Genomic DNA, 18,691 nt, shown 5'->3' on the forward strand with positions numbered 1-18,691 from the left:
CTCAGACTAGTCCTCAGTCATTAATTTGCTACACGGTGTGTCTTTCTACCCTGTCATCCCTGCAGCCTCTGGGGTGAAGAAGGAGAGACAGAGGCCTCTCTGGCTGCCACCTTCTCTGTCAGCAGTGTTATAGTGTTATTTTTGACAGGAATAAAACAGAAGAAGGGATCTCACCCGCTGAGTCTCTCTTTGTTCCCCCTTTCTCTTGATTATTCTCTCTCTTTAATTCTGTCTCTGCAGAACCCCCAGCCCCCATTTCTGCCTCACACAACATACCAGTCACCTCCTCCTCCTCCTCTTCCTCTCCATCCTTCACTCCTCTCTGCTTTGGTCACCTCAGTGAATCTCATCTCTCTAATCCAGGATCAATGAATTCCCCTGTCACATCTGTGAGTGCTATGGATGTATTATATTAAGTCCTCGGGAAGCCACTGTGCCACAGCATACGTCTAGCGAAACTGTCTCTGTGCTCAACAGCAAATCCAACACCAGTTGGTTGCTTTTGTATCCAAATCTGTCTTAAGACCAGAGAAAACGTCACTGTGTGTCTTCGAGATTTTAACCATTGTGACAGTTTTTGTAAATTAGAAACTAAGTACAAGTGAATAACAGGAAAAGCAGATGAGCCGTGGTTTATATGAGGATTTATGTAAACTGATGGTGATTTTTTTGCAGTCATAAATTACTTTGTATTGTTGAAGTAACATGTTTACAGATTGTGTGTGTTCCTTGCTGTTAAAAGTATTTTGATCCTCTGATAAATCCTCCAGAATTATTCCTGTTGACAGGCCCTCTGGAGGCAGCGCTCGCTCCACTTCTTCTCTTCTTCTGACGAATATTTCCAGAGTGAGATGTAACGTCAGTGGAATATGACAGAGCCCAAAGAAAGCTCCTACTGAAAGTGTCGGACAGTGTTGCCACAGAGCAATCTGTAGCTCCATTAAGGCCTGTGTAATCCCTGCTCCTCTGCAGATCCCCATTTAGCAGCTGTTCCACGTTTGGCACTCATTTTACTTCTCACTCCCTGCGGGCCTCTGTCTTAAACATAGCTGGGTCTCCACACACACACACACACACACACACACACACACACATACGCACACACACAAATACAACACAGCCCTCGGTGTATGAACTCTTGTGACAGAGATGAGCTGCGACAGGTGTCCATCATAACCGACCCTTCCTGATTCTCCAGCCGGGGGGCCGCGGAAGGACAGGGGACTGCTGGCTCTCTGTCGTGACTAATCCCTGATGGCGCATGTTGCTGATGTCAGCTTTCCCCTGTAGCTCTTGGCTCTTGTTTTGCCAAATCTTGTGTGGAACGTTGTCAAAGGCTGAGTCTTTGGTCCCAGAGGATCTGAATCTGTGCCAGCTTTCCTAGTCTGGCATCCTGTAGGAAGCTACTGTATACAAAACAGTGTTGGTGCTCAGTTTGAAGCACTCATGACGATCAAAGTGGAACAACTAACCAGGGGTTTAAAGTTGAACAGTTTCAGGGATGAATAAAACAATGGAATGATCTGGTAATATAATACATGTGTAAAACTCAAGTCTCACTTGTAAATGAACCTGTAAGTAAACAGTTCATTTGATTCAATTAACTATATTCATACGATTCCTGTTTGTGGAACCCATTTATAAAGTTTATGTTGTTTACCGTCATGAATTTACACGGTAACAGTGGATATACAAGTGTATTTATTGTAATAAATCCATAATCCTAAATTATGTTCAGATTATCATCAGATTAGGTAAAACGATCTTTAGGCTTTTGTTAGCATGTCTTTATATGATTTTAGGTGGTTTATTAGTTTCATTTTTTCTAATTGAAAACAAAATGTATACTGATGGTGACTTCCATCTATGACCTGCTGTTTATTAGACATGTGTGATAAGGAGCCAGAGAGCTATTTCAGATCTGTTTTCTAAACATTACCAGACCCTTTGGACCAGAGATGCCACCTGATCCACGAGAGAATATAGTCCAATAAAATTAATTAAATACACAGTGAAATTTGTGTAGCTTTATTAGCTTGGAGATTTTTCACTTCCCTCTGAAACTGGACAAATTTGTGACCTGCCATTCACGCTTCATGGTTAGCAGAGATGCAGCGCCACTTTAAACTAAAAAGCTTCAGTTAACACTTTGTTGTCTCTTTAAAACAAATATAGAAAATTTTGTGACCGTGTCTGAATTATGCTAAACTGGTCTTTTGAATCTTTTTCTATGGTCCAGTGATTGACGTTTTTTCATTTATGGGCATTCTACACTCATGTAGTTTTTATTGTTGAACTCAGACATTTCTTCCCTTTTGAGGATTTCTCATCATTTAAAGGTCTGAGTCGAGTCAACGCTGGTATTTTGTTGAAAGCTAAAAGCTGATGAATAGATTTAGAACAGAATGTGAAGCAAGTTCAATCGCTTACTCTGAGGATTTTGTTTCCAGTTGACAAACACAGCCTCACTTCACATGAATTTCCACTAGAAGGTCAAAGTACAGAGATGACCAGCCTGGCAACCTTTTAGTACTTAGTTACCATGTTGGTGGACACCAGTGACCCATCGGAGAGGAGCACAGTCAACAAATATCCTGCTTTGACCTCCCAGTCAGAGCTCTGGCCTCTCTGGCCACCTCAACGCCATCATGGAGTTGAGGACATTGTTAAGAAAGTCTGTGTTCTTTGATTAAATCACATAATTTCATCATCGCTCTCTACTAAATACCTGCTGAATTGAGGATAGGGATACAGAAGAAGCATTACTTATTGCACAGCTTCTCTCCTGCTGCAGGTCCTTTTGGGACTTTCAATCTGATTTGTGTGTGAGGTTTTGAGATATGCTGTGGGAAATCCTTTATTAGTTTTGGGTTTGACATAAAATTGAAAGCTGACACTACACTGGATGCATTAACTTCTTTGCTGTCATGTCTTTTGTATTCTGTCTTTGCCGCTCACTCTCGTCTCAGGCTGCAGGAGGGAGACGTATGAACACTGGGGAAAGATTTTCTGTCTGTGATATTAAATATGCACATCTTCTCTCACTCTTTCCTCTCTCTTGGATTTTCACAATCGCTCTCTTGTTCTTACACACCGAGACACAAAAACACACCTCTGGGCCCCAATCACTGCAAAGCAACAAATTGTTGTGAATGCTTCACCTAGATCTGCTTGTCGCTGTGAGCTGTGTGTCAAAAAAAAAAAAAAGGCAAAAAAACAGATTTGTGAGTTCTGGTATTTTTAATAAACCTCTTAGGGTTTTGTCAAAAAAAGAAAGAGGGAATGAGTGTTGTCACGCCTCAGCACACATGCCGAGTCTGAGTGATAGATAGAACAGAGGCAGGCAGTGGTAAATTGACTTTGTATGTGTGTGTGTGTCTGACTGAGACGCAGAGTTGCAGGGATACATCAGTGAAATTTTTCAGCTTGTTTGAGATTAGGTTTGGAGAACAGTTTTGTGGGTAATTATTCCACAAACCGATGCAACAAGGGGAAGGGGACACCGCGCCATATACCTCCTCTTACACTACTCCATCTGCTGCATTCTGTAACATCAGTCGGGAATAAATCATCATATTGTTCCCTAATTCCCTAAGATTTTCTGTTTTATTATAAGAGAGCACACAAGGGGACAAGACAACCTGCCATCCTTTACTTCAGACCTCTTCTTCTGACAAAGAAAAATGAGGCAAAATCAGGGCGGAGCTACAAGTCGTGTCCACAAGCTTTTACTGACTTGAGGATGAGTGGACATTTTGCATTTACACACATGAAAATAACTCATGATGGGTTTTGATGTTTTTCTGGACTAATATTGTTTACATTTGATATTTTTAAGCAAAGGGTAGAGGGACTCAAGTCAGAATTAAATCAGCAGAGACTGATATTTCCTGACTTTCAGTCCCTCATGTTGGTCAAGCCCTCAAAACACTGGATCCAAAAAAGTCCCATAATCCAACTGGATAGCAATCTTAAATGAATCCCCCGCTGCCTCCAAAACATCAATTTCTTTCAAACTCCACACTTCCAGTTTGGACTGTCTGACTTCTGTGAAAAGGTCTCAAGCTGAAGCCGGGTTAACCCTGATGACATCGATATGACATCATCAGGGTAATTTTGTCAGACTTGACAGCGCTCCTCCAGAGCCACAGCAGACATTACACAACTGATTTCACAGGTTAGGAATCGAGGAATTTGGTTTTTATCCATCTAAATTATATCCGTACACTGCGAAGAAGACTTTGAATGTGCATTTGACCCAATCGATAGATCATACAATTGAACGATTAAATTATATTTACTCTAATCATGTAAGTATTTTAAAGGTCCTGGCAATGGCCTCGCCAAAATAAATGTCTACACCTGTGGAGAATGAACTGATGATATATATCACTTTACCCAGCTGACTAAAGAGGAAGAGTATCCTAACAGCTGGTGCTGTTGGAGATCAACCTCAGGCCATGCATTCTGCTTTATATATAGACAGGAGCATACGCAATCCCTCAGTCTGCATTCCTGTCCAGCGGCACTGTGAGAAAATAAATGGAATGTGGTCCCTCAGAGGAGACATACAGTACCTCTTGTGGAGTGTAAATTTAGTCTGGTATGGCATGAGAAACATGAAAGGAAGAGGCAGGCACATTGACAAGAGGAGGGCCCGTCCTATTAACATGTGCAGAGAGGAGATTTTAGCATCAAACTGACAGTTACAGGCCAAGTTCAGGGCTAATGTTGAGAATATGCATTGGTGAACTACCATGGGATAGGAAGCCAAACTGTATTCAAATGCCATGGCTCATTAGTGTACTTGCTGTCCAAGTATGCTTTATTTCAGATTCTGTCAAATCTGAGGGGGAGAGGAAAAAGCACTCGTCTACAGTCTCCTGTTAGAATAACAATCCTTCATTCAAATTCAGCTCCCTCAAATATCACAAGCCACTTCTGGTCCCATGAAATGATTTGATTCAGGTTCAGGTTCAAATCTCAATGCATTTGCATTCAAAATGATCAACGCTGAACATGGCCCCAGATCGTTCTGGTGGGAGATTTCTTTTGTTGGGATGTGATATAATGTTTCCTGTAAGTAAAAGTATAATTTTATAAAATAAGCTTAACGTCTTCATTATGCAGAATTTAACCTTTTAGAGTGTTGTAATACTACATACTGTCGCTATCGATTCATTAACATATAAATAGCATAAAGTTGTTGTTGGTTGAGGTGTAACTAATTTAAAGTAAATGTTGCTAGTTTAATTTGTTGCAATGTGCCATATTTCATAAACTGATCACATGTTTCACAGTGGATTGGAATAAAAAGTGAAGTAAAAATTATTATATTTTCCTCTGAAGTGTAGTGGACTAGTAGAAAATTACAAATTGTACTTGAATAAATATACTGTGTTAGTTTCCACCACTGGTGACCAAGAGGGACCTTATAGACTTTACCTGATTCATCCCAGGTGTGAATCCCAGGTTGTGCTCTGCTATCTCTGATGATTTATTCATTGATATTTGATTACCACTGAGTATTTTGGGTTACTTATATGTACTTTGTACATATATACTTGCACTAACTATTGTTCACTTTTTTTAAAATAATCTTTTTATTCATTTGTTTTGTAAAGCTGAGTTCTCTACTTATCTGTCAACAGTTCAAAACATCAGACCAAGATTTATTATGTCATTGTATTAAGAAAATCTTGCTTGCCTTCCATACTGAAGTCTTGATCGCATCTTATTGATTAACATGTCGAATATCTGATATTCTCTGATCTCGGTATTTTGCATCCTGAACACAATTGATGATAGGAGTGATTGTGGGGTCATAAAACCTGGGTTATATAAGGTCTATGTGGACATTGCAGCTACGATTATACAAATATGATTTTAAGAGCCAGACCAACAGTACCCGGAATTTTGCACACGTTTTGATCTTCTGTTTTCATAGTGTTTCTGTATCAGATTAGCTCTCTGTTAAGCTCCTGTCACTCTGTGTTGAATCAGTCAGTCGGGTCTGAATAGATGCTGTCAGGACTGGCTTTGCCCAATAAAAACATAACCTACTTTTTAACCCACGGTTCATATGTTTGACCTACTTTCCTCCTGGCAGCGTAAATCCACAGAACTGATGCAACCGGGAGTGGCGGACTGCAAACCCCGCCCAATTTATATCATCTAGTTTATCATTGGTCCGATTATGAAGTTGTGTCTGTCCTGATTGGCTACTGTCGCTGTTCGTTACAGTTATGGACCTCGCTGGGGCTGAGTAAAAGGGAAGCCACGTTGACACAAAAACTGGTGTTTTATGTTATTTTTCAGACGCCGACAAGTGACGGACACGTCGTCAACTTACATCTGACAATTCAGGAACCTCAACTGTAACATTTAGGGAAAGGTAACTATGTCCGTGTTGTCTGAATTTGTCGCATTTGTTATTCATTTCTGACTGTGAAACCTAGCTAGCAGAGCTAGCCGAGGACAGGTGGTCATCAGCTAGCTAGGAAATGCTATCATCCTGATCAGCATCAAATGGAGCGCTAATTTTACTCACTAATAATTAGCAAACATAAAACAGTCAATATGTGAACTTTTGAACAGTTTAAATCGTACTATTCCAGTGGTCAGTCATTAATGATACAAACACAGTTGTGTCAGTAAGCTGGAAGTCAAAGCGATATTTTTTATAAAATGTGACATGTAAATGACTTTTATCTGAAAACAAAGCTGACAGCTGTAAATCAGTGAATGTGCCCACATCCCAGTAAAATCACCCATGGGTGCTGCCAGTGTCAGAGGAGGCATTTCATCATCATTCAATGTCTATGAATCTGAGCCAGGATTTTTCTCTAGATTGCATCATTATCAAAGTGTCTCTTTGCTTTTGATAAGTTAAAACTGGATCCGCAATTCATTAGAAGTCAGTTGTGAGAGGGGTATTGTATATAAGGGTGTTTCGCTCATAAGTCCGTGGACACCTGCAACAGTTTTCTGACTGTGTTTTACAGGATAGAGAAGCCACATCATCTGACAGGATGAGTGTTGGATTCATTGGAGCAGGCCAGCTGGCTCATGCACTGGTGAAAGGGTTCACAGCTGCAGGTGAGGCCGCTTTCTGTACTGTGCAGTCTTTGCCATGCACTGAATCTAACTTCACTGATGTCAGACCGTAAACCCATATCAGCTGTCTTTGGCAAGGATAAAAATACAGTCACATTTATACATTCACCACACATAAAATAAGGCCCACAGAGCTGCACTAGAAGACCCATACTGAACATATATACTTGCACAATGCACAAATCATGTGTATGGGCTCAGTATTGTGGTGTATAATAGCTTTTTAATAACTGTCCTTTCATTTATTTTGTTTTATTTATTTACTTGAGACAGTCCTTTATCATTTCCCTACTGTTAGACTCCTCCTCCTACTGCTTCAACATGTGAATTTCCCCCCTTGGGATCAGGAAGGTCTTATCTTACAGTTGTCATTTTCCATCTCAGTCTACATCCTCATACTTTTCACTTCCTCCTGTGTCCCCCCCCAGGTGTGATTGCTACACACAGGATTACAGCCAGCTCCCCAGACACAGACCTGCCGACTGTGTCGGGGCTGAGGGTGAGAAGACGAGTTTCTGCATGAATGTATGGTGGTGTCTGACAAATTGGAAGTGGTGAAAACATTGTTGTGAGCATGCATGTTTGTGAGCATGAGCTTGTCTGAGAAGATATAATGTGTGTATGTTAACAACACCTATTTGCCCCCTTCCCTGTTTTTTTCCCCTTCCTTCTTCATCTTCTGCAGAAAATGGGGGTGAACCTGACAACTAGCAATAAAGAGACTGTCAATAAGAGTGATGTGCTCTTCCTGGCTGTGAAACCCCACATCATCCCCTTTGTTCTGGATGAGATTGGGCCGGACATTGAGGACCGTCATCTCATAGTGTCCTGTGCTGCAGGTGTAACCATCAGCTCCATAGAGAAGGTCTGCCTCCTTCACCATTTCTATTCTTTGCTGCTCCCTGATCTAAAGTCATTAATCTTCTGATGTTTCTCAGGCAGTCTACTAGGGTTGCACAGTTAATCAAAATATAATCAAGATGGCAATATGGCCAAGTGAAACATCCGAAGAGCTGGAAAAAGAGCTGCTTTTTTTTTTTTTTTTTAGATAGAGGTAAAATGTGTCACAACCTTGTTGTGCATTGTTAGCACCATAAGTGTTGTGGTGCTACAGAGACACTCGGCCTACAAATCATATTCTCCAGATGTACCAAAAGATTAAAACTTAATAAAAATCACATCATGATGATCATCATCATCATTTAAAAAAAATTTCAGTGAAAAAACAACCATTCCAACTGAAATTGCATATTCCTGCCAGAATAATTGCAACATGATTTTTATATATATATATCTATATATATATATCTATATATCGTGCAGCCCTATACTCTGCCCTCTTATATGTTTTCTTTCTCCTCTCCTTTCCATCTCAATTTACATTCAAGTAATTTTTGCATTGATCCTAAAATGTAAAAGAAATAGTTTTAAAAATTGGCTCTCTTCATGCCTGTGTTCTCATTCTTGTCATTTTAACAGAAGTTGCTTCAGTATCGTACAGCCCCTAAGGTCATGAGGTGTATGACAAATACTCCGGTGGTGGTGAGAGAGGGAGCTACAGTGTACGCCACTGGGACACATGCAGAGGTAAAGAGGGATGGATAAAGGGATGTGGATGCAATAGTCAAATGGTTTATGAATGCATTAATAGAAAGGAAGGATTTATGTTCTGAGGATCAGTCAACACTATACTGTGTTTTCTATATATATGTAACTCTAACCGTGTCTCCGATGAATGTACCAGAGAGCTGCACAGGAAGGGTGGATTGGACCTTCTGCTCTCACCAGTCTTTCCCTGATTTTTTTCTTCTTAGATCTTATTAATAAGCATGTTATTTTCCTCCTCCTTTCAGGTGGAGGATGGCAAGTTACTGGAGCAGCTGATGGCCAGTGTAGGTTATTGCACTGAGGTGGAGGAGGACCTCATTGATGCCGTCACCGGGCTGAGTGGCAGTGGACCGGCATATGTAAGTGTCAAAGCTATCCTCTAATCATTTCAAGCTTCTTTGTCCACTAAGACAGCCTCTTGTTTGGATTGATGTAGGAATGATCTGATGTGCAGTGTTTTTGGAAGACTGGTTGCCATAAAACTTAAGTATGTTTTCAGCTGTCAGGCCTCACAGCTACAACTTCAACTAAAGATTATTTATCTATCACTTTTTTAAAATGAATTATTTAGTATAAGATGTCTTAAACAACAACAGTAGCAATCAGAAGTAAACAAACCCTGACAGTGATGGAGTGTTGGCTCTGACAAAGTCAAAAACTCAATGTATTTAGTTCATAATAAGATGCAGAGAAAAGCAAGCCAATCTGCAAGCAGCAAATGTTTGGTATTTTTATATTCTTAATAAATGACGTAAATGGTTTTTTTTTTGTGTGTTGATTGACTTAGTTGATTAAACACCAACTCATTTTGGCTTTATACACTGTTGTCAACACCAGGCTGCCTGTCAGTTAAAATCCTCACTCTGTCATTCAGTGGCTGGTAATATTTATTTATTTATCTATTTATTTATTTATTTTAGAGGTTTTCAGGCTTGAGACCAGGACATTGGACAAACAGTGGCAGGGAGGAAGCTGAAGGAGAGCCAGGGTTTTTCTGAATCAGGACATGTTCTTCTCTAATGAATGTTTCCGTTAGAAAACACATAAAGAAGCTCAGCTGTGGTAATGACTTGTATTGCATGCATGTATTTCCAAATCTCAATCCTTCCTGCTTTCTAAAACGGTCACGTCAAATGTACTGTGTAGCAGACAGAGGTGCGCGGTGGTTGAGCAAATTAAAAATAATTGTGTCCGTCGGGTTTTATCTGCTTTCCGCATAGAGCTTGAGCCTCAGACAGGTATTTTTAAATACAGTTGAAAAGCTCTGAGTACTTTTTTTTCTCTCTCTCTAAACTGACTGAGGAAGCAGCAAGGTTAAATCTATTGGATGTCAGTCTTTAAGAGTCAACTTATTGTTCTACCCTACATTATGCAGAATGAAGGGTAAGTAATCAGTAGAAGAGAAGCAAAGCCAAGTTTTTATATGATGAATTTATATAGTTACTCTTTGTAAATATGCGATGGCTTTGTTGTTTTAAAGGAAAACATTTTTACGTTTTTACAGGCGTTCACAGCGGTGGATGCTCTCGCAGATGGAGGAGTGAAGATGGGTCTGCCCAGGAGACTGGCTGTCAGACTTGGAGCTCAGGCCCTACTGGTGAGCTGTGTGTGTGTGTGTGTGTGTGTGTGTGTGTGTGTGTGCGTGTGTGTGTGTCCCCTCATCTCCTGTAACATTTTGTCTACTTGATCCACTGGTCGTCTGTGTATCCGAAGGCAGAGAACACATTAGGACTGAGTTGCTGCTTTCAGTGCACCCAACACTTCTACTGTCTCATTACTGCTGACTTTAATTCACTAATAATGATGAAACTATAGAAAAATAAATGTAATGAACATTAACATTGCTTAATTGTTTTAATGCAGACACTGATGTGATCACATCTTCACTTCAGACTGTTTTAGTTGTGACAGCTGCTTCAGTCTCAGTGTGTTGAGCTCCTTCCTGCATCTTTAGCAGCAGTCTTCTCTGTTGAAAAGCCTTTTCAGATGTTGTTACATGTTGCAGACAATAAATATCCTTGGTCTGAGTGTCTCCTCTTGTTTGCGCATTTGACTGGGAAACGCTCACTAAAGACAATATAGTAGCATAGTCATGTTAGCCTGTTGTAAGCCAGCATGCTGCCTGGAAAACCTTTACATTAGCTTAGATTTAATTTCCTGTGGGAACTTTTATTCTATATTACAATGCACATCAAGATGGCACAAGGATTTGTGCTGCTGAGGATGGATGCTGTATTAGCATTCCAGGACTCTGCAGGGGAAAACAATAAGTTGACCTTCATACAAATCCTCATCTCCCCTCTTTGTCCTTGTGCTCCTGTTTCTTTTCAGGGAGCTGCTAAGATGTTGCTCGACTCGGAGCAGCACCCTGGCCAGCTTAAGGACAATGTGTGCTCACCAGGGGGTGCCACCATCCACGCACTGCATGTCCTGGAGAGTGGTGGCTTTCGCAGCCTCTTGATCAACGCAGTGGAGGCTTCATGCATCAGGACACGGTGAGACACTTCAACCTGAAAACACAAATCACACGTGTATCAGCACCAAGGGTTTCTCAACTTTTTCTTTCCATTCTTGGCTCCCTGGGCCACTGATTTTCAGTTCTTATTCATCTTTTTCAACTAATTGAGTAATTTCTTTTTTGTCTCTAAAATGTCAAAATAATGAGAAATGTCCATAAACTTTCAGAGCTAAAATGTAATCCTCATCAAGTCTTCACAGTTAAAAAGATGGAACCACCTTTTGCAAGTTTGATGCCTGAATGTTTATCAGAAAGAGTGGACTTTCTGACAAGTGACAATCAATGATTGTGGCACTAAATGTGAACATTTTATATTTTTATACTTTACTTTGAAGACAATGAAGGGCAGCCAAAAATACAGATTATATAAACATGATTCTATATTCCTAATCAGTTGTTTTATTTTATAATTCACATCAAATAAATAAATATTTCAGGCATATGATTCTCTCTTGATCTTGCTTCTCTGTTGAGTGAACCCTGATAGCTCTAGTTGTGACTTAAAGGGCTGGTGCTACCTTCATGCTTTTCATTAGTAAAATTGACAGAAATATGATACACAGCTACATTTGTACTGTACATCTGATGCCCGGCTTCCCTTCCTTTCACAGGGAGCTGCAATTCCTGGCAGACCAAGAGCGTATTTCTCCAGCAGCCATTAAGAAAACCACATTGGACAAGGTGCTCCAGCAACCTGGAGTCACAGTCAGCGGAGAGGCTAATGGGAACGGTAGATCGGGGCTCAACCTGTTCAACAATCGCAGCCCAGGGATCAAGAAGAAGAACTGAGGACACAGTGGGGCAGGCACACACACAAACATGTTACAGGTTCAAGTGTACTACATGTACACATGTGGACATACATAAATCTTAAACTATTCAGCCATAGAAATTACAAAACGGACTCGGGACTGGTCTGAGATCACATCCAAATTACTTTGCCAAAATTATTTATTCATACTTGAATGACACGCGGACAGTGGACGTGATGGTGTCACCACCACCTTACACACAAGCACAGGTGCATTCCGGGTGCATTGCTCACAGTTATAGCCTTATGTTGTGATGCAGGATGACTGTCTACAAATACACAAATCCAGATACACACTGAAGAGCAAGAGTGCATTTACAATCTGTTGTCTATCTGTTTGGGCTCTAGACTATGTAGAGCTGTTGAACAGTAATGACCCAGTGGGCCATAATGGGATCCTGGTACCGGCAGCAGATGGCTGCTGGGATACCATCAAGCTGTTAGTGTATGTCTTAAATGTCTTTATTTAAAACGAATGAAGCCACCTTGTAAATCATCACGTACTGTTCTTTTGTTTGTAAACAAATAATTATCTTTGTTTGGCAAACAGTGTTATATGGTTAATGACTGAATATGGACTGAACAAAAATTTTAATAACTTTATATTTGCTTGTTTTGATTGTCATATATGAACACTATGATCCTCGTGGATACAATACCCTCCCTGCGTGTTACAATGGGGTTTCTAGCACATCAAGAACATTGTGCCTTTGACCCTTAAACAATTTTTTTTTCTCACACATAAAGGTCATTCCAAGCTTGAAGACACCTCTGATGTCAACAGTTTTCCTCAGATCCCTCTGTTCTCTTTCTGTCAGCTAGCTTTTGTTGCGCTTACTTCATGACATTGTGGGTCTTAAACCCAAAATCTTGACCTGTTATCTTGAACCTTCAGATGTTTTACACCATCGAGGCACTTTTTGTGTTTTCTCTCATAAGGGAATGTAATGTTAGCTGAAAGTGCTACAGGATAGTTTAATTCATCTAAAAAGCTTGAAGAATATCTTCATGTGGTTATGAAAGCCACAAATCCGTCCTAACTTTGTATTTTGTATTTTTCTGTATATTTTTATCCCCATAATGTTACATGCTATGTCTTGTTTTGTTTGGCATATCAACAACTGAGCTGGTGTGCTAGTCTCCAGACAATATTAAAGAAGCAGAATCAAATACTGTTGTTCCAAAGCTAGTTTCTCTTGGACTCGATAGTGTGTGAGATTAGTTTTGACTGCTCTGCACTGACTCTTCCATTTTCTTGGCTCCTTTTTGGTTTTCCACCTTTTGTTTAGTAAAGTTGTTCCTTCTTGGTTTAGTTATAGTTTGTGGTTTCCCTCGGACTATGACTAACCAGACTATCAGTAATTGATAAAGATGCACCCTGGCCTGCAGATGGCGCTGCATGATCAGTGTGACCCATTTGCACATGTCCATGAAGATCAAGTTACACTCGTCACACAGATGCCACTTGACAGGGACTTAAAATCGACCCTGGTCTAACATCAAATATAACTACACCACCTCACTAATTGGTAAAGAGCATTAACTGTAGCGCTACAGTTACATGGCTCACCCGCTCATCTTCTAAGACCCTTCTGGAGTCTTATTTTATCTCCCCTGGTAGGTCACTGCCTCTTGAATACTTCCCCAAACAGATCCCTCCTCTATCAAACTCAGACTATGCATGTGCCATAAATAATAAGGGTAATGGTGTTTTTCCTCACTGGCCTGCTGATGCATTGTGATTGGCTGTTCTAAGAGGAAACACGGTCCAATTTTAGAAACTTTCTGTCAGCAGGACATATGACCAGTTTGTGGCATCCTGGATTTCCCTCTAGATCCAGACCTCTCCTCTTCTTTCGGAGAGGTCTTCACATTATCATTACTTGACAAGCTTAGAAACACAGAGGTGCTGTCGGTGAAAGAACCTTTCACTTCAGTGAAAGTCCTGCATTTAATATCCTGAGTATTATCAGATAAATGTACTACAAGTATCAAAAGTAAAAGGACTGTCGTTCTGCAGAAAAACTCTGTTGTGATTGATGTAATATTATAAATGACATTATAGGTCATAAATATTGACACATAAATACATGAGCAGCATTTTACTGTTGTAGCTGCTCGAGGTGGAGCCAGTTTTAATTACTTTATTTACAGTTTGGTAGTTAAGTCCAGTGGTGTCCACCCCCCCACCCACAAAAAAAAGAAAGAAAGTTTATAACATAAATCTGAGCGATTGTGAGATGATAAATGGAAGAGGAGAGAAAGAAAAACATTCTACCACACAAGTTTTTGTACTTCTCTCTTTTCTCTACCTTTGTGGGCCTCAAATGGTTATTTAAATTAAACAATGTGAGCAGTTTAGAAGGGAAATCACTCTTTGAGGGAACTGTTAACAACTCACAGTCATGTGACAAGGAGCCCCAGCCAGACCCTGCTTTTTTCTAAGGAACCAAGTCAAAAAGGTTGGAACCTCTGGTTTAATTTTGCATGCATGAATTGTAGTTTATAAGCTAATCATTTCAATCTAAATCAGTAACTAGAGCTATCAGATGGATGTAGCAGAGTAGAAGTAGACAGTGGCATTAAATGGAAAGTAAAGTACAGGTAAAGTGCAGGTACCTGTATTTAAGCACAGTACTTGAGTAAATGTTACTTTCTACCATCGGGTGCTGTGAGCTTACAAACTAAATATCAATAAGTTCTGAGTTAGTGTGATAGCAGAGGACCCAAGCGCAGCTACATTTGGGTATATTAAGAGACAGTAGCTACAGCAGACTCGAAGCTTGTTAAATGCTTTCTTACATATTTGGGCCCGTCCCTGTGCTCCAGGCTGCTACATTTTGGATTAACAGATGCCACTTTGTGCTGGAATGAGATAGGCCTGTGGGTCTATTCAGGCAATACACAGGTGCATAATGGTGAAGTAAAAATGATGGAAGAAAAGTGATGGTTTGTGAAGAGCCATGTCCTCATTATAATTGAGCAATTTATAGCTGTTGTAGGATTAGTTTATTTTTCTTAAACTAATACACACACCAGTGTCCCTTGATTAAATTGCAACCCACAAGCTCTTAGTGCTCTCAGGCTGTTTATTTGTGCGTGCAATGGTTTTTCCTTCGCCACTGAAGTGTCTCGGTAATCCCTCTTTTATGCCGAAAGGTTATTCTCCGCTTGCTCCTGCCGCTCTCCGTTAAGATTAGCCATTCCTGGAGAGACTTCCATTTGCCTCTCATTATTAGACTTCTGTTACCTTTCGTTGGTTGGGCCGCTTTGAGCGCCTCTCTTCCACCCAAGGTGAAGAGGATGTGCTCTGTGTCAATCATCTTGACACCAGCAGAGGGTCTAAGATGGCAGTTCAGTGGCAGATAATCCTGGAGTGGAAAGTTTGGACTGTGTGTACGCGCTTGCGTGTGTGTGTGTGCGTGTGTGTGCGCGCGTGCGTGTGCGCGCTACAGCCCAGCATGGGATTTCTGTCCACAGGTAGGCCAGATGCTACCTGTCATCTCTGTTCAATCAATGTAATCACTGACCTTTGCAGTAACATGGTTGTTTGCATATCGTATCAAGGCCAGGAGGAGAGCTAGAAACCAAGAGGAGTGAATAGATGGAGGAGCTTTTTCTTTCTTTTTGTTTCTGTCCTCCATCACCTCCACCACACATCTACCTGATCCTGTCTACAATGAAAAACTTAGAGACGAGCAAGAAAAGAGGTGTTTGTTTGTGGCCAGTCAGTCTTCCATGTTCGTGTTTCACTGTTTGTGCGCTGCAGCGTTGTCAGTAATGTGTGCGTGTGCGTGTGCGTGTGTGAGACTTGTGCACAACTGTGATCTCTGAGCTGATACAGTATCAGCTTGATGCAGCTGTCTGGTGAAACGGTTGCAGAAAAGAGGAAGCTCCCACGGTTACCACACAGTCAGTGAATCTGCACTATGGGCTTCTCTCTAATGCCAACCTGTAGTGTTCGATTGATGTCTATCTGGGAATGAGACATGCACAGGAGTGTACAGTGGCATCAGAAAGTATTCAGACCACTTCCCCTCTTGAACACTTTATTGCTTTGTATATTTGATCTGATTTTCAATGGATGAAAGTAACATTTTTGCCCATCAATCATCAATCTACAATCAATAACCCAGAATGACAAAAGTTTATTAAAAATCAAAAACTGAAATCTATTTATTCACAAAAGTCTTCAGATAATTTCATTACTTTGTAGAAGCCCCTCTGGCAGCAATTATAGCTTTGAGTCTTCTTGGATAAATCTCTATGAATTTTGCTCACCTGGATTTGGCCAGTGGATCCCATTTTTACTGACAGATCCTCTCAAGCTCCGTCAGATTGGACGGGAAGTGTCTGTGAATGGCGATCTTCAGGTCTTTCCACACATGTTCCACAGAGTTTAAGTCTAGGCTCATCCTGCAGCCTCCAGCGTTTTCTTAGCTGTGTGCTTCAGGTCATTGTCGTGCTGAAAGGTGAACCCTCACCTCAGGTCATGTGTACTCTGGAACAGGTTTTCGCCAGGTTTTCTTCAACGACCTCTGTATTTGGCTGCATTCATGCTACCTTGACCAGTCTCCCTGTCCCTGCAACTGAGAATCCCCCGATAGCATGATGCTGCCAGCACCATGCTTCACCATAGGGATGGTATGAGCCAGATGATGAGCAGTGCCTGGTGTTTTACAGACATAGTGTTTGGAGTTCTGCTCAAAGAGTTCAATTTTTGTCTCAGACCAGACAATCTTTTTCCTCATGCTCTCAGAGTCCTTTAAATGCCATTTGGCAAACTCCACTGTGCACTGTCATATGCCTTCTCCTCAAAGTGGCTTCTGTCTAGCTACTCTACCATAAAGAGCTGAGAGCTGGCGAAAATGCTAATTCTAATTCTATCCATTCACAATTAAATGAGCAACATTAAACTGCATTTTAATCAGGCAAGCTCACATTCCTTCCTCAAATCTGCAAATGAACTTGTAGCTTTGGCTCAGATAAATGTAGTGGAGTAAAAAGTAAATCATTTCCCTTTGAAATGTAGTGGAGTATAATGTAATGTAGAAAGAAATTTAAATACTGAGTTCAAAATTCACAAGTACCTATTGAGTTACTTATGACACATCAGTTTTTCAGAGGTTTAGCTTTTGTGATGGCCTTCAAGGTGTGGTCGGGGGGGGGTTCACCACCACAGTTCAGATCTTTTACTTAGGTAAAAGTGTAGAAATAGTATAGTACGATATTACAATCAAGATATGCTTAAAGCACAAAAAGCATAAGTGCTTATTACACAGAAGGCCCAGTTCAGAATATATGTTATAATAATGGATTATGTATTTCACTTTTATGTTGTGGTTTAAGAATTATAACAATTTAATATACTTGTTATTGGTTGATGTTATATATCTGAAGCATAAAATAGACAGAAAGTAGTACTCTAAGTACAAGAATCACTAAATTGTACTTCACCTTGTGTAAATGTAGTCCGTCACTCCCTACAAGCTAAAGTATAAGGAACATTTATATTGGTGTATTTCCTCACAAATGCAGGAGGTTACCTCTCCTTTAGCGCATGCACTTATCAGTCCAGTCTATGCTGATAAAATGTCTGGAGCTCCTTTGGATGAAAAATTGCCAAAATTGCTTATTTTAAGATGCTTTTGGGGGGGAAATGCAATTAATTTATCCTGGAAACACAATTTAAAATCTAATCCTGAAACGACCTAACCTGCTGTACGATGTTTCATTTCTGTATTAGTCACTTTCTTAAAAATACCAAGCCAAATTCAAGTGATATTTCAAAATGAATCTTTACTTTCAGCAGCCTGGCAGAGATTTCCTGTGACTCCTCAAAGGCCAGTGGACGTCCAAGTGGAGATATCAGTCACTGAATATGTAATACCTCCTATTTTCATAAACTGAGTGGCATTATCTTGAAATAGGCTGCTAATATTGGTTGAGTGCTTTCTTATCTTGTATGGAAAGTCGTTAGTTTCTCAGCAATGGAAATGGAATATCTATAAACTACTAGGGATTATAGTTGTTTAGATTTGTTTTAAATTCCATTGTAAATCAATATAGGTCGTGTATGATCAGCTTCTCAAGATTCATGGTACTATTTTCTTTAGCTTTTCCACTCAAGACACACTGGAAACATAGGATTTTAAAGTTGTCAGGCATCCAGACAAGAAAATTGAGTTGGCATCAAAACTAGGATTAACAAAGAATAAATAAGTTATTGCATATTAAACTATTTAAAATATTTCTACATGAAAATTCTTTACCAATTCATGGCCCTAAGGAAAATGCTAAATTTCTGTGGTGCAGTTTTTGTGAAAGTGACGGTTTGTTCTGTGGAACCAGAGTCAGGAACTCACCATTTTTGATATTGCCATTTCATGTCCTTCTTTTAGGGGAAGTGATACAAAGATAGAAATCTACATGTCAGTTTGCTGTTTTCTGCAACTTGGGTAAACAGCTTTAAAAAAAAAAAAAAAAAAACAGGACCTGTTTAAGAAAGTATGCCTTTTCTGTCTTTTTGATGTCTGTTTTTCCACTTTCATATAACATCAGTCCAATTTAATAGGTTGGTGCAATTCCATAACAAAAAAACTTAAAATGGGGAAAAATGCATATAAACGTTGGTGTTA

General features: G+C 40.1%; 1 protein-coding gene across 1 annotated transcript; it reads left to right on the top strand.

Moving 5' to 3' along the window:
• The first annotated feature begins 6,241 nt into the window (after positions 1–6,241).
• Positions 6,242–13,223, top strand: pycr1b (pyrroline-5-carboxylate reductase 1b). The gene is made up of 9 exons (XM_023422181.2): positions 6,242–6,394; positions 7,005–7,098; positions 7,545–7,615; positions 7,802–7,981; positions 8,596–8,703; positions 8,970–9,083; positions 10,229–10,321; positions 11,056–11,219; positions 11,854–13,223. Exons 2-9 carry the CDS (start codon positions 7,032–7,034, stop codon positions 12,029–12,031), a joined length of 975 nt encoding a protein of 324 aa, XP_023277949.1. The 5' UTR covers positions 6,242–6,394; positions 7,005–7,031; the 3' UTR covers positions 12,032–13,223.
• The last annotated feature ends 5,468 nt before the right edge of the window (positions 13,224–18,691 follow it).

This window comes from Seriola lalandi, unplaced genomic scaffold, assembly GCF_002814215.2.
Source record: "Seriola lalandi dorsalis isolate HSWRI2012SDOR001 ecotype SW California unplaced genomic scaffold, Sedor1 jcf7180002054678, whole genome shotgun sequence".
NCBI lineage: Eukaryota > Metazoa > Chordata > Actinopteri > Carangiformes > Carangidae > Seriola > Seriola lalandi.

What these genes read in the sequence shown, in the direction of transcription:
- pycr1b (XM_023422181.2), top strand. Translation starts at nt 7,032, where the DNA reads ATGAGTGTTGGATTCATTGGAGCAGGCCAGCTGGCTCATGCACTGGTG. An exon ending in CCATCAGCTCCATAGAGAAG is followed by an intron (nt 7,982 to 8,595) that starts GTCTGCCTCCTT and finishes TCATTTTAACAG; the next exon opens with AAGTTGCTTCAGTATCGTAC. An exon ending in CCACTGGGACACATGCAGAG is followed by an intron (nt 8,704 to 8,969) that starts GTAAAGAGGGAT and finishes TCCTCCTTTCAG; the next exon opens with GTGGAGGATGGCAAGTTACT.